Here is a 20,753-nt window from a genome sequence, read left to right on the forward strand (position 1 = left end):
TCTGTGCTTGGGAAACTGAAGTCGTTTTTTTTTTTTTTTTTTGCACAAGTCGTTTTGAACAGACCCACATCCGGCCTCGCTGAGAAAGAATGATTTCTGGACTTTCACTGCTTCCCCAGACAGGGAGAAAACCCTGCTTGCATGTGCGTGGCGACTGACCGACTGAGCCAGGCCTGCGCCTTGTCCAGGGTCAGTCACGTTCTCTGTTAGGACTAAAATGGGGGTTGATTGTCTTTAACCCACACATTCCCTCTCCTTCCAGCTTGAATCCTCTCCAGCTTTATCTCTGTTGCCAACATTGTCATACTAATGATTTTGACTCACAATATTGAACTCTAAAATAACATTAAAATTGGACTGTTAGAGGCCTCCTGCCTGGCTCACACAATGGTGCTTCTAGGAGATTTAAGTATAGGAATGGGAGACATTGTTCCCAACTTTAGAAATCCAGGTGTAATACAATTAATCCTTTTTTTTTTTTATCATTTTGATTGCTTGGGTATAAGAGAAACTTTCATGTACTTTTCTCCTGTATTCTTTGTCAATATTTGACAGAGAGCAGTGGACGATTGTCTTTTACATCTATGCATCCCCCAACTTTTCCTCTCTAGGACTGGATATTGCCTTGCGTGCACTAAATGTTATTTGAAGGTGGCAGCGTGGGGCAGTGGAAAGCTTGGTGTGAATTCCAGTCTCCCCAGTTGTAAGCTAGGTAATGAAGGACAAGTCACTGAACCTCACTGAGCCTCCACTTACTCATCTGTGTAATGGGAACAATAATACCTATTTCACTGTCACAAGGGTTCTTGTGAGGATTAGAGAAAATAATATACGTAAAGCATCCAGAATAGTGCCTGAACTACAGAAGGCACATCATTTAATTCCAGGGATAGGATACTCCCATCCCGGGAATTAAATATGCAGAGATTTGATAAGGATAGCTCACCCGTTCTGTAAGCACTCTGGGCTGAGCCTTTCAATTACTGAAAAGATTTCCTTCTGAGCTGGAGAATTCTCTGGTCATCAGGATCTCAAAGGGTTTGGAAGATCTCAGCCATCACTGACCAAAGCTCTGGTCCCACTTTATCCTCCCAATCCCATACACTCAGACCAGTTTTAGAAGCTAGCACCAAAGCCAGGAAGATACCCAAGGCTTTGCACATGGTGTTGCAATCAAGTTGAGGAAGTTTATTGGCTGATCCAAAATTCCACATGGAATCCAGTTGGATTTTGTTTTAAAGGGACTGGGCCATTTAATCCTCGTTGATCTTATCCACCTGTCTCTATTTCACCGCGTTTTTCACCTGTCACAAATACCTGTCAGTCGCTGGTAAGCTTAGGTCAGTAAGGCTGGGCTGATGTGGATGTCATGTCCAGCAGTCCAGTGGGGGCCTGCTCTAGCCCTCACCCCGAGGAGCAGGAGAGGAGGCTGTGAAGTGCTCCCTGCAGCCCCCTCCCCAATAGGGGGAGCAGGGAGGTAAGGGGGGCGTGGGGCTAAGGGGGCGGGCGTGGAGTGTGGGGAGAGGGGCGACTCACGAAGTGCAGTTCTCAGTGGAATCTGTGGTGCTGTCCTCGATCTCCACGTTGGTTGAGAGGCTGGCAAAGCCATGGGGCAGCCCATCCCACTCGTCAAAACGGATGCCTGTGCCAAGGGAGTAACGGCCCTCAGCACATGGCTTACACGACTGGTCCTTCATGTCCAGAAACTCCCCGGCTTTGCAAGAGAAGGCTGGAACACAGAGCGGGGACAAGGGTGGGTGGTGAGGCTGCTGCCACGCAGGAGAAGTGGGTGGGTTCTGTGCATCCTAGGGGGAGGAGCAGAGGATGGAGACCTGGGAGTTTCCCCCACTAAGATTTGGAGCCATGGCGCATCTTGTATGATTCCACTTCCGTGGAATGTCCAGAATAGGCAAATCCATAGAGACAGAATGGAGATTTGTGGCACCAGGGACTTGGGGGAGGGGGCATGGGGAGAGATTGCTAATGGAGATGTTTCGTTTTGGGGTGATGAAAATGTTCTGCAGTTAGATAGTGGTGATAGTTATGCAACTGTGTGAATATTCTAAAGCCACTGAGCTTTATAACTTACAGGGGTGAATCTTCTGATGTAAATTATATCTCAATAAATCTGTTATTTTATTCTATTTATTCTATCTGTCTGTTTATTTATTTATTGGCCACACCACATGGCTTAAAGGATCTTAATTCCCTGGCGGGGGATTGAACCTGGGCCACGGCGGTGAAAATGCCGAGTCCTAACCACTGGACTGTCAGGGAATTCCCGAAGCTGATATTTAAAAAAAAGAAAAGATTTAGGGCCTTGTTGCAGGACTTTGGGTTTGTCCCTGTCAGTCTCGTTTCCTAAGGGGTCGAAGGGGTAGCCTCAGCCATTCTGAGAGCTCTCCAGTGAAGAGCATGGTCTCTCGTGCTGACCCTGCTGAATGGCACCTAGCCCTTCAGCCTTGAACTTCCCCCTTGAGTTTCTGGCCTCTGTCTTCTCCTTTCTGGTCCCACTGCCACTGTACTAGTTGGGATTCTTGTGACCTGTTAGTTCAACCATTGCAATGTCCTCCTAACTAGTTTCTTGTCTTTGCTCATTCGGTGGTCAGAAGTATCTTTCTAAAACACTCATATGTACTATTATTTCTGTTATTTAAAAAATAATCAGGCACCATCCCCACTTTGGGTTATAGAATTAAGCTCTCAGCCTGGCATTCAAATTCTTCCCCAATTTTCCCCCAACCTAACTTTCCGGCTTGATCTCCCACTACAGACCTTTCTCCACCCTACTCCTATCCATCCCCTCCCTGTGTTGCCTCCACCCCAGCCCAGCTCTTCTCTGAATGTGTCTGATGTTCTCCCACCTCCAAGCTTTTGCTCAAGTGGTTCTCCCAGCGGTTCCTGATCCCTAAGCATCCATAACTCCCATTCTTTTCACCTCATACAACACATCATATTGATGTGCGCCTCCCACTAGGCTCTGAGCTCCTCTAGGGACGGTGGCTCAGCGACTGGCACAGACATAGCAGGGGCTACATAAATGTTTGCTGAAAAAAATGAATGGATGAATGGGTGTCTGCTCCTTCCACCAGACTGTACGCTTCTGAAGGCAGAGACTGTGCCTTATTTATCTTTGTGGTTCACATAGCAGGTGCACGTAGTGCTCAAGAACGCTGGCCAAGTTTACTGAAGATGGCTCATTTGTTTCCATTAGTCACACCTCAGTTCTACTCAGATCTTAGCAATATCCATTCACGGATTTAACAAGTACTTATTTGCTCACCTACTGAACCAGGCACTAGGCTAAGCTTATTTTAGATTTTAAATGCCTTCAACCTCCTTTCCAAATTTTCAAGTATTCCTTGATTCTAGTTCCTGATTTCTATTGTTATCCACTGCCCCCCTTTGCGTTTCTAAAAAGAACAGCTCAGGGGGAATAGCTGCCAGTGGTAGCAAAGTTGTAGCTGCAGAGTCCCAGAGGTGGGGTGGGAGCTGCAGGGAAGTCACTGCCTTTCCGGCTGCATGGTCAGCTCCACAGTCAGGGAAGATTCTTGTTCCCTGAAGTAATGCCCAGTGCATTTTAAAGGTCTGTCTCTGCAGAAAGTTATCTTCTCTGGCTTCTTTTTCAAGAACGACTGCAAATCACAATCTTTCCTAAATGAGTGACTGTGGCTAGTGAGTGTAGGTTGGAGAGAAATGCACAGCCAAAAAAAGAAAATGTATGCAAACAGAGAAAATATCTAAGTGGCACACAGCCGGAATTATTTTTACTTTATACCCTCATGGGATTTAAATCTGAAAATAAAACAAAAGTAAATTGAAATACCCAGTTTGCATCCGCGAAATAACACTTCTGCACCAAACCTCAAGAGGTTTGGGGATGAGGACTGACCGGGTGGCAGGGGGGCGGGGCGAGATCTGATTCCTTAAGGCAGCCACACTGTCAGGAAGTGCCTAACTTGGATGGCAGGATGCTTGGGGCAGAGGCCAAAGCTGAGAGGCAGGGCTGCTTACAGCACTCGGTGCCCTTGACGGGGTCAGGGAGGCTGGTGCACAGGCCCGGGGTATGCGGCACGGCGACCCTCCACCTGGAACCCAAGCTGTCACACGCGGTGTACTCGTAGTGGTACTCAGACTGCAGATGAGAGAAGAGTGGGCAAAATGTGCATTAGTAGTGGTCAAACATTAACAGCTTCCTACCCACTTCCTGTCCAGCACAATGGCTACTGACACTCATCGTCACAGTAACGGGCCCTGGGTCCCCGGCAGGAAACAAGGCATCGTGGAACCAAATGATTGTTATCAAACACGTACACGAGCTACGGTTATTGGATCATTCCTCCCCACCGGCCATGGTCTAGTTCCTAGAAACCACCCCCCCCTTTTTTTTTTAAAATGACTCTCTTTGCGGTTGTGTATAAATGTCCTGATAGGCCAGAGGAATGTGAGAAGGTAACTAAAGAACAGGCTACAAACAGGTGGGATTTTTCTTTTCCCAAACTGCAGAATTTATGAGCAGGGAGAGGTCCATGAAAAATTTACAAAGGATTGTGACAAAAGCTGTATTTCTGTTTCCCTGATTTCCTTGCATTCTTCATGCTCTCTCCTTTTCTCCAGAAAAACTATGAATTCCCACCTTGAATTTTATGAAAATGTCACATTTAGCCCAGGCAGGTGATAGGTTCTCATCACATGAGCCTATTCATGCCTAATTTCTCTGTGCAATGGAAACTCACAGCTCAGTTGCTTTACCTGAACTAAGAATAAGCTGAATAACAACAACAAAGCTGCCAAATCAAGCATTAAATAAAACAGCAAGAGCCACAACAAAAATCACAGAAAGCACTACTTGGGAAAAAGAAAGCACAATAAACGTGACAAATACTCTTCAACATTTCTTCCTCTTTTAAATCTCATAATAAACAACAGTCCATAGAATTAATGTGAATTTGGGCTTCCCTGGTGGCGCAGTGGTTGAGAGTCTGCCTGCCGATGCAGGGGGCGCGGGTTCGTGCCCTGGTCCAGGAAGATTCCACGTGCCGCGGAGCGGCTGGGCCCGTGAGCCATGGCCGCTGAGCCTGCGCGTCCGGAGCCTGTGCTCCGCAACGGGAGAGGCCACAGCATTGAGAGGCCCACGTACCGCAAAAAAAAAACCAAAAAAAAAACAACAACAAAAAAACTATAAGAATTAATGTGAATTTGGTTCTGATAAGTATTTTACAATCCTCACTTACCAAAAACTATATTCAAGCCCTAAAGTACTTTGTATTACTGTATCCATAAGAAAAATAGAATTGATGTCCCCCTTCTACACATATGAAAGGATGATTGCATAATATATAAATGCAAGGAGCTGGGGCTAAAACTGAGACAGTTTGAAGTTGGCTAACCTAAGAATGTATCAGAACCAAAAAAAGAAATCTTTACTTTTCCGAGGGGTTAAATAGACTGCCTTTCATCTCTTCTAAGATGCGTATTTCTTTCACATTTTAACATCTGTGAAATCAAGTTGTGGCTTATAACTGACACAATTAAGGAAGCATCGTGTCATGTTTTAACTGATGGAGTTTTTCCTTTCTTTTTGGTACATAAAAAACAGTTCTATTTCTCCTGTGCTAGCCTGGCTTCTCGCGGCTTCCATGGAACCGTAGACACACTAGGGGTTCCCTGTACCTTATGCTATTCACTCCAGGCCCATCTACTAAGCATAGGCTTTCTTTTGGTCTTAGAAGCAGTGTTATTTCAGACTTGTGGAAATACAGTAAACATATTGTTTCTTGATTTGTAGTTTCAGAAACTTAGGGTGATGACAGAACAATTTTAGAGCTCCATTTTTATTGTCTTCTATTATAAATATTTACCAAATATATATTGTCTGCCCAGCACTTAGAGGTACTAGATGTTGTGTCCAGGGTGGCTCAGGACAGCAATGCATAAACTGGGCACTTTCATCCAGAGGGAGCAGATGTGGAGTAGAAGGAGGAGTTGGGGGAATTGTGAGCCTAACTTTTTTTTTTTGGCGGTACGCGGGCCTCTCACTGTTGCGGCCTCTCCCGTTGCGGAGCACAGGCTCCAGATGCGCAGGCTCAGTGGCCATGGCTCACGGGCCCAGCCGCTCCGCGGCATGTGGGATCTTCCCAGACCGGGGCGTGAACGCATGTCCTCTGCATCAGCAGGTGGACTCTCAACCACTGCGCCACCAGGGAAGCCCCTACTTTTCCTCTTAATTCCATTCTTTGCTTCATCCCAGAGGACTCTGAGGATAAATAAGGCAACTACACATATATCAATTCAGGTCTAAAAATGATACTCTCCAAAGGGTTTTGCTGCAAGAAAGAGGGGTAAAATCCACAGTATGTAAATTAAATGGAGAACTGAGTGAATCAGGCAGAACGGACTCGATGTTCTGTCCGTGAACGTAATTATGCCTGTCATCTGCACAGTGCTTTTACATTCCCAAACACCATCTTATTTGATCTTTAAACTCCCAGAAGGCAAGCAGAGCCGGGGGCGTTTCCTCCATTGCACAGATGAGTAAACACTCTCCATGGGGTGAAATGGCTTGTCCAAGGTCACACAGCTGGTAAGTCCCTGAGCTAGAACTCAGGCTTTGCTACCAGGAATCTTCCATCCTCATAAGTCCCATCAAACACAAACTCACACTGGGAGAAATTTAACAGCCAAATTTAAAAATTAAGCAAGGCAGTGTTGGTTGTCTGCCAGCAACCAGGCTCGCTTCTGAGGCCTGAGAAGTGGTGTTAAAACATCTAATCTGGGGCTTCCCTGGTGGCGCAGCGGTTGAGAGTCCGCCTGTCAATGCAGGGGACGCGGGTTCATGCCCCGGTCCGGGAGGATCCCACATGCAGCAGAGCGGCTGGGCCCATAAGCCATGGCCGCTGAGCCTGCGCATCTGGAGCCTGTGCTCCACAACAGGAGAGGCCACAACAGTCAGAGGCCCGCGTACCGCAAAAACAAACAAACAAACAAAAAACATCTAATCTGTTCGAGCACATCATTTCAGTCACTCTGACTGCATTTGGCCTCTCAGAGACACATGGGCCAAGCCTGCTTCTCTTTGCATCGTCTTTCATTTGGTGCCCCCTGGGTCCTGCTCTGGTGGGAGGTTTGCCGGGAAAATGCTGGTTCCGAACCTTAGAAAGTTTCCCTTTCAATATGTGCTACTTTACTTCATGTCACTTGGGGATATTTACACCACCCAATGTGGCTGGCTCTGCTGCAGCTGTTTCAAATCTGAACTATACTTTGCGATCTCACCATCTAAGACATAGGCTTAGACAGACAGTTAAATCAGAGACATAACTGGCAGCGCTCCTCAATTATATTCAGAGTTCTGTGAACAAATCAATTCCCCCACAGTACCTCAGTTTAACCCGTGATCTGTCTTTGAGAGCATACAGTCTGCATAATATACGGATTCACAAAGGAGACACACGAATAGATTTAATTCGTATGTCCAGCATACAATTCCTTGCTCTCCCCATTCACAAAGATATGACACAAATCACAATTTTAAATGGGGCACAGGAAGCAGTGGCTGCTGCCTGTTCATCGAGGAAAGAAGGGAAGGGTTTGAAAACGAGGGGTGGGCATCTTACTTAATCTGCCCTCCCCTAAATCACCCAGCCACATGTAATGCTCCCAGGCAACACAAGAAATTAGAGGGAAAACCCCCAAAGCTGGGATCTGCTTTGCCAAATATTGGTAACGCTGATCTTTCAGCTCCAGAAGAAGGATTCACTCAGACCCACAATGTTGGGGGTCCTTGCTGTCTGGGTAATGAGTGGGCTGCTGAAATGAAAAAATAATCACCAAGCCAGGATGGTGCCTGGATGCAAATGTGTGCTTCTTTCCACTTTTCCCCCTTCTTTCAAATAACATGTCTTAGTTTTTTAAATGATTGTCCAAGTAATAGATTAGAGACTAGAGATTTGTATCACTGGTCTACAGATTAAGTGCTAGAGAGGCACGTGGTCGCTATCTACTGTGGAAGATGCACAAGGTGTAAGCTGATGAGCTGGTGTGGTCCATGGCACAGGTGGTGCTTAGCTTCTCTGGCACGTGCACTAAGTAAATAGGCGAGCTAGAAGGGATTCGACACCCCATCACCACATGGGGCTCAACTTCTCTCAGCCACAGCTGCCTCATCTGGAAAATGGGGACACACAAGTACCTGCCTCTCCAGAAAGCTGCCCAACTCAGAGTGTGAGTAAAGTTGAAATCTAGCTCAAGTTCTTCATGCTAGGCAGTGTGCCCAGAAAGGGGGTGCCTTTTTCCCACGGGTAGTAGGTTGGTTGTGATCATAAATAAGATGCAGGTCAAGCACTTACAGCAGTAGGTTTGTCAATCTTCAAAACATCTTAATGGAGTAGGTATTATTATTTTGCCATTTTACTGATGGGAAAACTGAGGCGTCAAGAGGTGAAGTTACCTGCTCAAAGGCCACATAGCCTGGAGATTGCCAAGCTAGGACCGAATCCAGGCAATCTGAGTCCGTAGCCTGTGTTCCAGGCTGCTGGTGTTTGAGGGCAGCCTGTGTGGGCTACAGTCACACTCAGTGAAAGTGTGTCTGGGGCCCGGCACTGGCACTCAAGCTGCTGAAAACTTTGCAACAAAAGCCAAGGCATTAAAACCTTTGTGAACAGGGCCCAAAGGGGAAACAGTCAAGCCTGGCGCCATGTGGAATGGGAAGGCTGAAAGGCACTTAAACCTGGTTGGAGGACCTCCCCGTCAGGGACGCCTGCGGTTCTTGCCTGCCCACTATCCACAGTTCCCTCCCATGCAGCAGAGCCTCTTCGGAGGATACATCCCCTCCTTATTCTATTCCGTCTAGGCGGGATTGTCAGAAGAGGTGGCCATCTGTCGTCTGCCAAGGCACGGACACACGGCCCACACAAAGCAAATCAGAGGCTCTCTCTGGGTAAGCAGGAGATGGGATGAGGGGGTGAGGCCACTTGGCCGTGAGTAGGGACCTGAAGTCGGTGGGAACTCAGGGAAGGATGAGGCAGGAAAGTGGGCTAGCTGGGGATAAGCCCCTCCTTACTTCTCAGCTCTACCTAGGGCTGGCGTTGGTGCCCCTCCCCAGCCAAAATCCACAGCCGTCATAAAGCTGAAAATTATGCCAGGTGAAATAAGCCAGCCACAAACGAACAAATGCTGTCTGATTCCGCGTATGTGAGGTGCACAGAGTAGTCAAGTTCAGGAAAAGAGAAAGCGGAACAGTGGGTGCCAGCGGCTGGGCGCCCGAGTACAGAGTTTCAGTTTTGTAAGATGAAAATAATTCTGTCGATGGATGGTGGCGACGCTAGCACAACAATGTGAATGTCCTTAATGCCCGAGCTGTACACTTAAAAATGATTAGGATGGTACATTTTATGTTATGTGTATTTTATCACAATTTTTTAAAAAAGTTATATTACAGGAACATGCCCAGTCTCTGATTTATCCTAATAAGTCCCCCAGAGAGTAGAAGCAGGATCATCTGGTAGTCTAAATTTAAGAAATATCCCCCAAATAAGATTATGTATGTCAGCTAATTGGATGGCCAAGTTCAAGAGGGAGGAGTGGAGGAAGGAGTGGAAGACAACAGACTGGAGTGGACATCATGACAGTCTCCCTGGAGATGCCCATGGTGGTTCCCTGATGCTTATGTGTTTGCCATTGACAACTCTTTGAAGCATTGCATTGCAGGTGTGCAAATAAATATTAATGCTAAAACTACTTTTTTCAAACATTCTGCTCTTTTGGAATTAAAATGTTTAAATTCTGGAAATACTGTTAACTTGGAACATGTCAGACGTTCTAGGAAAATGGTGTTAACTCATTCCATGTTCAACAAGTGTTTACTGAGGGCCTATTGTGTGCTAGGTTCTGGTGAAGCAGTGGTGTCTGAGACAAAGTCACAGCTCTCAAGCAGCGTAGATGTGTATGAGGCGGGGAATGTGGGGCAGGGATGCAATGGAGGAGACAGACTATAAACACTTATGCATGTGCTAATTTCCAGTATTCCACCGTTCTCTACAATTATTTGTCATTGTACACTCTTGTTGGCCCCACTTTCTCCAGAGAAGGAATGCTGAAGCACTAAAATGATGGTATTTGTAGGTGGAGCCTTTGGGAGATAATTTAGTCATGAGGGTGGAGCTCCCGTGAAGGGAGTAGTGCCCTTAGAAGAAGCGAAGCAGAGCTAGCCCTCTCTCAGGCCTGGAAAGGATATAGCATGAAGACGGCTGTCTGCAAACCAGCAAGAATGCTCTCACCCGATACTGGATCTGCCAGCACCTTGATCTTGGACTTCCCAGAACTGTGAACTTTCCAGAGCTGTGAGAAATAAACTGTTCACGTTTTAAGCCACCCAGTCTATCGTATTCGGTTTTAGCAGTCCGAACAGATGAAGACAGTGTCTAGGGACTCTGGCAAAGACCGCAACATGTCTCTGACTCCAGCTTGACACGAACCATTGAACCACACTGTTTCTTTTTCAACTCATGATAGTTTGAAAGTCATGACAAGCCAGACCTGACAAAAAGATAGCCTAGCTGCCTAGAAGTAACCTCTGCCACAGCAGAGAAGACAGAGATGGCTACGACTGTCCGAGGGAGAAGCACTGGTGACTGGGTGGCAGTGAGGTCTAGAGTTTCAGTGGCCTTCTTCCTGCCAGGGCATTTCTCCAGCCCAGCTGGCCAAGGACACTGGCAACGGGTGGCCCAGACTGACTGGAGAGTCCAAGGGCTGCTTCCCAAACAGGGCCTCCAGTTGTTAACATTGTGGGTATGGCACAGGCTGCAGAGCTCCTGGGGCCATGAGGGCTCAGTGAGCTGCTAAAACAAGCAGTCAGAGAGACTAAGAACAAATGGGTTAGTTGGGCATTCGACACTCTGGGCCTCGGTCTTCTCATTTGTAAAATGAGGAAGTTGGATTTAGGCGATTTCTAGCTTCTAAGATTCCTTCCAGTTCCAACACCTCATTACGTTATGGTTGGTGTGTGCATGGAAATCTGTTCTTTCCACCTTTTCCCCTCTTCCTTCAAAATGGCACTTCTGGGCTTCCCTGGTGGCGCAGTGGTTGAGAGTCCGCCTGCCGATGCAGGGGACACGGGTTCGTGCCCTGGTCTGGGAAGATCCCACATGCCGAGGAGCAGCTGGGCCCGTGAGCCATGGCTGCTGAGCCTGCGCGTCCGGAGCCTGTGCTCCGCAAGGGGAGAGGCCACAACAGTGAGAGGCCCGCGTACCACAAAAAAAAAAAAAAAAAAAAAGGCACTTCTCAGTTTTTAAAATAATTATCAAAGTGATAAATGTTAAAATTGTAGAAGAGCTGAAAATACAGGCTAGAATTAAAAAGGGAATTAAAATCTGCCATAAGCCTACCAAGCAGAGATCACTAGTTGTAACGTTTTATTGTATTTCTTTTCAAATTCATTTTCTATACATGCATATGCATTTTAAAAAACAAAATGAAGGGGCTTCCCTGGCGGCACAGTGGTTAAGAATCTGCCTGCCAGTGCAGGGGACACGGGTTTGATCCCTGGTCAGGGAAGATCCCACATGCTGCGGAGCAACTAAGCCTGTGCACCACAACTACTGAGCCTGTGCTCTAGAGCCCGTGAGCCACAACTATTGAGTCCACGTGCCACGACTACTGAAGCCGCACGCCTAGAGCCCGTGCTCCATAGCAAAAGAAGCCACCGAAATGAGAAGCCCGCACACTGCAACAAAGACCCAACACAGCCTAAAATAAATAAATAAAAAACAAAATGAAGATCATATGGTATGTGGTTTCTTCTTTTTTTTACATTTTAGGTCACAAGCACTCTCCTGTGTCTTTAAGGTTTTGCACCATAACTTCTCTAACCATTTTCCTGTTGTCAGACATCGAGTTTTGTCCAATTTTTCCTTATTTTAAATAGCACTACAATGAAGCTGTATGTGTGTCTCTGATTATTTCCTTTGGAGAGATTCCCAGAAGTGGGATTACTAGGGTAAAGAGTATGAGTTTCTTTAAGATTCTTGATCGGGGAGGATATTTCTAAGAGAAAACAGACATTTCTAAGTCTTTTTTTTTTTTTTGTGGTACGCGGGCCTCTCACTGTTGTGGCCTCTCCCCTTGCGGAGCACAGGCTCCGGACGCACAGGCTTAGCGGCCATGGCTCATGGGCCCAGCCGCTCCACGGCATGTGGGATCTTCCTGGACCAGGGCACGAACCCGCGTCCCCTGCATCGGCAGGCGGACTCTCAACCACTGCGCCACCAGGGAAGCCCTCTAAGTCTTTTTTATTTCTTCACTTTTTACTACAATAAATTTCAAATATATTTTTATTTTTTTATAGATTTATTTATTTATTTTTGGCTGCGTTGGGTCTTCATTGCCGTGCGCAGGCTTCTCATTACGGTGGCTTCTCTTATGGAGCACGGGCTCTAGGCGCGTGGGCTTCTTGTGGCATGCAGGCTCAGTAGTTGTGGCGCACAGGCTTAGTTGCGCCGCATCATGTGGGATCTTCCCGGACCAGGACTCGAACCCGTGTCCCCTGCATTGGCAGGCAGACTCTTAACCACTGTGCCACCAGGGAAGTCCCTCAAATATATATTTTAAAAAAAATATGATGACCCCTATGTACCCATCACCCAGCCTCCATACTTATCAGTTTCTGCCATTCTTGCTCATCTACCTCTATGCAGTCCTCATTTACTTCTATCCACACCTCCCCACTCGAAGTTGTTATTTTTTCTAGGTTTTTAAAAATTTTTAGCAAAAATTTATATACATTGAAATACACAAGTCTTAACTTGTTCAGTTTGGATAAATGGCTACACTTGAGTAAAACAAAGAATCACCGCCCAGAGACTGCTGGGGAGAGAGGTAACCCCTCGGCCACCGCCCCCCCACAGACAGAACAGACAGAGACAAGCAGAGTCTCAGATCCTGACTTTAGAGTCACTGAGCCAGTGCTGCACAAAGTCACAGCCACCAAGGAAGCAGGCAGGCAACACAACTTGGGTTTGTCTTGGCTGGGACAGGGCCTGCACCAAGAAACAGGTTCTTAAGTAAACCCGGATTCTGACTAGAGGCCTTGGGGTCTGGAGGAGGCCCCCTCCTGCTCTTCCCCCAGCTGCAGGCTCAGCCCCTTCTCCTCTCACCATCCCTGAAGGGCAGATCCTTTGGGGAGAATGTCAATATGGGGGCCAGGTGCACCAGGTAAACACCTGAGCTGGTACAGTGGGGTCAGTAGGTATTTGTTGGTTCAGCTGCAGATGCCACTTTGCTTGCAAAGCCTCTGACCTAGATGGGAGCAGATCCCATTAAACAATCCTGACTGTCAAGGAGAGACCAGCCCTTCGCTGGGAGGGAGGAGTGAGCTCTACTTAGCACAGAACATGGAAGACCACGGTGAAGTGTCAGAATTTGAACATCAGGGCCCCAAAGAGACTTTCTCTGTGGCCCAGCCTTAGCTGGATGGTTTCCCAAACTCCTGTTCTTTGTTCTTTTGGCTTCGGAGTGTCCTCACTCAGGTTTTGGGTGGATGGTCCGCTGAGGCTCAGAGACACAGTGACCTTGACCTCTCAGGACATTTCCTATTGTTCACTAGCCATCAGACTGGAGAGACTCCCTCTTTCCTCCCTTCTCTCCCTCCCTCCTTCCCACCCTTTTAAGACTGCTGACTCAGTAGCAGTGTGTCCTGGGCCCTAAAGGCCTAGACATACCAGCCCTCAACCTCTGGTGCCTACATCTGTCTGATTATCACAACTGTCTGGAGATCACATTAAAAATACAGATTCCTGGGCTCTACCTCCAAGATTCTGATTCCCCACTAGATCTTTTTCTCCTTCCGCCCTCTTTCAAAACTCACTCTTCTATGCCTCAAGACTTAAATATTTATCCCATTTGGAAGCAAATCAGATAAATACATCTCACACAAGACAGGGATCTTTAATCTAGGATCCTGGACCACTTTCCCCATACAACCAGATACAGAATTTTAGGTATATGCATTTTTCTGGGCACTGTTTTCATCAGATCCTCTAAGGAGTCTGTTATCCATCCCCTCACACACAGGAAAATCATTGAAATCTATAATAATGCATTCGTAATTTTTAAATGGCTTAATATTTTTACCCCACAACAGGCTGTTCACTTTTTAACAGGGGGCTGAAATATTTTAACCCAGGCACTTTCAAATTCTGCTCCAGAGTCTAGGGATTTAGAAAGCCAGACCCTTCAAAGGGGAGTGGGGATTCCCCACTTTAATGGAGCAAGGTTGTTTTTAAAAATCTAACATACTAGTCTTCTCAGTTTAGGTTTTGTTTGAATCAAAAGTTCCACACTCGGGCTTCCCTGGTGGCACAGTGGTTGAGAGTCCACCTGCTGATGCAGGGGATGCGGGTTCGTGCCCCGGTCCAGGAGGATCCCACATGCCGCGGAGCGGCTAGGCCTGTGAGCCATGGCCGCTGAGCCTGTGCGTCCGGAGCCTGTGCTCAGGCAATGGGAGAGGCCACAAGAGTGAGAGGCCCGCGTACCGCAAAAAAAAAAAAAAAAGTTCCACACTCAAAAAAAGTTTAACACCAATCTTTACTTGAAAGAGCAAATCCCTAAAGGTGAAATTGCAGGCATGAGGCAGAATCACAGAGTTAAGGATGCCTTTTTGGCCTTCCTTTAATCCTCCTACATAGTCAGTTGTTACCTCTACCTACAAGCGATGCCCCCTCTCTCCCAGAGCAGGCACCAGCTGACACACCCCAAGCAGGCTGACCCCTGCCAGCTGTCCTCAATCTGTGTGCTGTTGCCTAGCAACACAGTGTCAGGAGCCCTGGGGATCTCAGGAGTATGGGGGAGCCCTGGCCTTACATTGCCCCTTCTTTCACATTTTCTATTCTACTCTGGAATTCCAGATTCCATTCTGATCAAATACAGCAGAGATGGTGCTTGGTGTCCCCAGCAGAACCTGCCCTGCTGGTTTGGCTGTGGACACAACACACAAAGCAGATACGGGGTCTCTACACCCAGCTGGGGCAGTTTGTGGCACCATGCTCTGGGCCAGACAGGCCCCTGACCCTGAGGTCTAACCTGTCTGTAACTAAGCTGCTTGTCCATTTTGGGCACAGTCTTGGTTGGGGGCTCTTATGAGACAGGACTGGTACTGTGATAACAGCTGCCGCTAATGAGGGCTTATGACCACCCATGTGCCAGGCTCTGGACTGGGCACTTTACATGCATCTTCCCTTTAGTCCCACAAGCCCCCCTGCTATTATCCCTACTTCCCTGACCTCCCTGTTTACAGTTGTAATCCACTCCCCTCAGTCCCACTGATCCTCAAATCCTGAATGACTTTTTTTTCCATAGCACGTATCACCTTCAAACACACTTTATAACTTAGTTATTCATTATATTTATTGTCTATTTCTGCCCCTGCCCTCACTCCAGATCAGATGTAAGCTCCAGAAGAACAGGGATCTTTGTTTTTGCTCACTGATGCAGCCAAAGAGCTCAGAAGAGGGCCTGACACACAATAGCTATCAATAAGTATTTGTTAACAAGGTCCTACTGTCTAGCACAGGGAACTATATTCAATATCCTGTGATAAACCATAATGGAAAAGAATATGAAAAAGAATACATAGATATGTGTAAATAGTCACTTTGCTGTACAGCAGAAACTAAACATAACATTGTAAATCAACATACTTTAATAAAATTTAAAAAAATAAAATAAATGATAAATATAAAACAATAAGTATTTGTTGAGTGACTGAATGGTGAGCAAAGGCATGACTTGAGAGTAGCTCTGGAGCTGTGCAGACACTCCAGATTACAGCCAAAAGATCTAGACTCTCATCTTGGCCTGACACCCCCAAACTATATGATTATGGGCCCGTTATTAAATCTCCACGTACCTCAGTTCCCTCCCCCATAGAACAGGGGTGCTAACACTCTGCTGAGATGATTAACAGATCCTTTCCCCCTAAACTGACTAACATCAAACTATCAAGACAATTAGGAGATTAGGTTCAGGAATGCTCTTTGTAAACTGGTTAAAGAAGAAGAAGAAGCCAGCAACTGGTTAAAGAAGAGAGGGCACGTGGAGGGGTCACCCAGTCCTTCTCTCCTCTTTCTGGCAATAGGACAGGGAGAAAGGAGCCAGGTGACATTTCTGGCCTAATGGCAAAGATGACAGCAGCAGTTCGATCCTCCTCGGTTCCCCTGATGTTTACCACCCACGCTGACTCACCCTCTTCTCTGATCCTAGTCTACTCATACATATGAAACAACATCTGTCCTTTTCCCCCCAGCAACTCCCCCAAAGCTAATCTCTCCAGGAGAAAGCCTGGTCGTTGACATTTATGACACTCGGTAACAGCGGCCAGTCCATCAGGTGCAGAGGGCTTTTCATATTGCTTGTAAATATCCCTAGGATTGAAATGGCTTTGTAGCCAGGAAACAAAATGTCCCTTTATAAATTCTAATCCCTTTCTGATAGGTGAGAGTTTGGTACACACATCTGTCTACAAGGCAGAGCTTTATGAGATTGTATTTCAAAGATGTGCCTTTCTTGGTTTTTAATGAGATCAAAATGTTCCATTAAATGTTTTCACCTAGGCTTTTAATCATGCCTGAAAGAAACAGGCCATCTAGGTCCTGGCTTATGCAAAACTCTCCAAGGATAGCTTAGTGTTTGGACGTGTTAGCTGTTTATGGTGGAGAGCTTGAACCTGGAGGACAGACTTCTAGCCTAGAGAACCAAGTCAACAGACAAGGCTTCTGTAACTCCAAAGGAACAAATATACATGAGCAGCTGCAACACCACGATCTCCTAGTACACTGTTTTTCAAACTGGGGTTTAAGAATCGTCAAACGCTTACTCATTAGCAGTCACTTACCATCTCCCCAGCCCCTGGATACCACAAATCTACTTTCTGTCTTTATGGATTTGCCTGTTCTAGACATTTCATATAAATGGAATCCTACAATATGTGGCCGTTTCCATCTGGCTTCTTCTACTTAGCGTATTGTTTTCAAGGTTCATCCATGTTGTAGGATGCATCAGTACTTAATATTATGGCTCATTAATGTTCCATTGTATGGATGTACCACATTTTATTTATCCATTCATCAGTTGATGGACATTTGGGTTGTTTCTATTTGGGGGCTATTATGAACAATGCTATTATGAATATTCACATGCAAGTTTTTGTGTGAACATATGTTTTCAATCTCTTCGGAATATACTTCTCAGTGGAGTTGCTGGGTCAAAAGGAAACTCTATGTCTAACTTTTTGATGAACTACCGAACTGTCTTCCACAGCGGCTGCACCATTTAATATTCCCCCCAGCAATGTATGAAGGTTTCAATTTCTCCACATCCTTGTGAACACCTGTTATTATCTGTCTTTATGGCCGCACCAGTGGTTCACTTTATCTCTCCTTTTTAAAATTTATTTATTTATTTATTTTTGGCTGCGTTGGGTCTTCGTTGCTGTGCGTGGGTTTTCCCTAGTTGCGGAGAGCGGGGGCTAGTCTTTGTTGCGGTGCGCAGGCTTCTCATTGCGGTGGCTTCTCTTGTACGTGGGCTGCAGTAGTTGTGGCTTGCAGGCTCTAGAGCGCAGGCTCAGTAGTTGTGGTGTACTGGCTTAGCTGCTCTGCGGCATGTGGGATCTTCCTGGACCTGGGCTCGAACCCGTGTCCCTTGCACTGGATTCTCAACCAGTACGCCACCAGGAAAGCCCCACTTTATCTCTTAAATGGATCCGCCACTACCGCCTGACAGAATCCTCTGTTTCCATCAGGGCCACATGCAGCTGTGGACTAGAGTTCACTTGTCTGAGTTGGCAAGAGCTGACTGTGCTCATCTCTTCCCAACTCCATGCTCAATGACACTGATAGCTTAAAATTGGCTATGATGGAAGTATCCACACCATGGAAATCAGCAAACATTAAAAAGTCGAACTTCCCTTCCCCTCCCTAAAGAGCCAGTTGTTAAACGTTTATCAGCACATCACTAACAGCATCCACTTACTCCAAACTCCACAGCTTTCTTTGACTTGCTCTTTTCTTCAGCTTGTAAATCCACCCCTCTCCCTACACATCCTCTAGTTCAATTAAAATCCTAGTCTTCTCTAAGGTTCAGTTGAACTCTCTCATATGTAGAGTAATTGCCTTCATGGACTGATGACTCCAAGTTTCTATCTGGAGCTCAGCCCTTACTCTTGAGCTCCCAGTCCTTATCTAGTGTAACTGCCTGATGTGCCCCAAGCACATCAGATCCAACATTTAAAATAGTTCTCGGGCTTCCCTGGTGGCGCAGTGGTTGAGAGTCCGCCTGCCGATGCAGTAGACACGGGTTCGTGCCCCGGTTCGGGAAGATCCCACATGCCGCGGAGCGGCTGGGCCCGTGAGCCATGGCCGCTGAGCCTGCGCGTCCGGAGCCTGTGCTCCGCAACAGGAGAGGCCCGTGTATAGCAAAAAAAAAAAAAAAAAAAGTTCTCAACTGCTCTCCCCACTGCTGTTCTGTATCTAACTGAATGGTGCCATCATCGACTTTGTGATGGCAATACTGGTCTTCAGGGGTTTTTGAAATTAATTTTTATTGTAGTATAGTTGATTTACAATTTGTGTTAGTTCCTGCTGTACAGCAAAGTGAATCAGTTATATATATATATCTCCACTCTTTTTAAGGTTCATTTCCCATATAGGTCATTGCAGAGTATTGAGCAGCGTTCCCTGTTGCTATACAGCAGGTTCTTATTTGTTATCGATTTTATGTATAGCAGTATGTATATGTCAATCCCAATCTCCCTATTTATCCCTCCCCACCTTTCCTCCTTGGTAACCGTAAGTTTGTTTTCTACATCTGTGACTCTATTTCTGTTTTGTAAATAAGTTCACTTGTACCTTTTTTTTAGATTCCACATATAAGCGATATCATATGATATTTGTCTTTCTCTGTCTGACTTACTTCACTCAGTATGACAATCTCTAGGTCCATCCTTGTCACTGCAAATGGCATTATTTCATTCTTTTTTATGGATGGGTAATACTCCATTGTATATATGTACCACATCTTCTTTATCCATTCATCTGTCGATGGACACTTAGGTTGCTTCCATGTCCTGGCTATTGTAAATAGCACTGCAATGAACATTTTGGTACATGACTCTTTTTGAATTATGGTTTTCTCAGGGTATATGCCCAGTAGTGGGATTGCTGGGTCGTATGGTAGTTCTATTTTTAGTTTTTTAAGGAACCTCCATACTGTTCTCCATAGTGGCTGTATCAATTTACATTCCCACCAACAGTGCAAGAGGGTTGCCTTTTCTCCACACCCTCTCCAGCATTTATTGTTTGTAGATTTTTTGATGATGGCCATTGTGACTAGTGTGAGGTGATATCTCATTGTAGTTTTGACACTGCTACATTTAGCACCTCTTCAAGCCAGGAACCATGTCTTTGACACCTTTCTCTCTTAGGCCCTGTGTATAATCACTGAGACCCTAACTATTTTCTGCCTCCAAAATATCTCTTGCATCGGTCTCCCACCGGCAGTGTTACTAATGAAGTCAAAACAGTGACTTCTTGCCTAGAGGAGCCTTCTCATTGTTCTCCCGGGCTTTGCTCCCTCCTCTCCTCCAAGACACTCTACAGGCTACAGCCAGAGTGACCCATCTGAAATGCAAATCAGATTGAATCACTGCCCCACTGTTGCCCTCAGGGTTGGCACCAGACTCCTCGCAAGGTCTACAAGTGCCTTCAGGCACTTTCCTGGCAGTCCAGTGTTTAAGACTCTGCGCTTCCAACGCAAGGGGTGTGGGTTCGATACCTGGTTGAGGAACTAAGATCTCACATGCCATGCGGTGTGGCCCAAAATATATAAATAAATAAATAAAAATATATAAATACAAGTGCCTTCACTCCCTGGCCCCTGCTTACTTCTCCAGCCATCTGTCGGTTTATTCCTGCTCTATGCCCAAGGCCATAACACTTTGAGATGGTGCCTTTTTACCTCAAAGTAATTCAACTAAAAATATTCACTAAGAATATGGTGAGGGGATACAGATATGATCAAGGCAGTCCTGGCGTTTATAGGGACGACTGTGTACAGCTGAATAGGTTGTATACTGCACAATCCCAGGGAGTGCTATTCACATAATAGTCTACTAAGGTACTAGTGTATAAAATACATACAACAAAGTAAGAATATTCTAAATATATACAGAAGCATAATATCAGGGAGAAAGTGACAGTTGAGAAATAACATGCTTTAAGAATCTAAAAAAGAAGTGATTTTTTTAATGCTTCCTAGCTATCTTTTTACCTCCAATCCATGTCTATAATCTCCTGGTTTGTAACAGCTGGCATTCGGTCCCCTTCTGAATAATTGAAATTAATTTAAAGGAAGCCTGCCTGGTACCTTGCTTTTGTGACCAGCACGTTGTTCCATGAGCGTTCTCGTGCCCCCGGTTTTATTCTCCTAGAGAGAGAAGCCTATGGCCAGTGCTGCCATCATGTCTTCTGTGTGCCACCAGGGCTACAGGCTGCCCCAGGAGTGCAAACTAACTTCAGGAGTAAGTCTGAAGGCAGCAGGGATCACTTCCTGGCAGGAGAACTAGGTGGTGGGGGACAAGGGTGGGAGGGACATTTACTTTTGATTCTGTACCCCTTTAAACTTTTTGAATTGATTACCATGTGGGTGAATTACCTGCTAAAAAAAATTTAATCAAGTTTTTTTTTTTTTTTTTTTTAACAAAGCCC

The 20,753-nt window shown here is 46.0% G+C and overlaps 1 protein-coding gene across 1 annotated transcript in view; it reads right to left on the minus strand.

The window, feature by feature from the left end:
* Window positions 1-20,753, minus strand: part of ELAPOR1 (endosome-lysosome associated apoptosis and autophagy regulator 1) — a 70,598-nt gene that overhangs the window by 31,377 nt on the left and 18,468 nt on the right. The window contains exons 2-3 of the mRNA XM_024742146.1: window positions 4,015-4,135; window positions 1,537-1,729 (exon numbers count right to left, since the gene is read on the minus strand). Coding sequence (XP_024597914.1) covers window positions 1,537-1,729; window positions 4,015-4,135 — 314 coding nt within the window. The remainder of the gene's footprint in view (window positions 1-1,536; window positions 1,730-4,014; window positions 4,136-20,753) is intronic.

The sequence above is a fragment of the Neophocaena asiaeorientalis genome, unplaced genomic scaffold (genome assembly GCF_003031525.2).
Source record: "Neophocaena asiaeorientalis asiaeorientalis breed wild unplaced genomic scaffold, Neophocaena_asiaeorientalis_V1.1 scaffold35, whole genome shotgun sequence".
Lineage (NCBI taxonomy): Eukaryota > Metazoa > Chordata > Mammalia > Artiodactyla > Phocoenidae > Neophocaena > Neophocaena asiaeorientalis.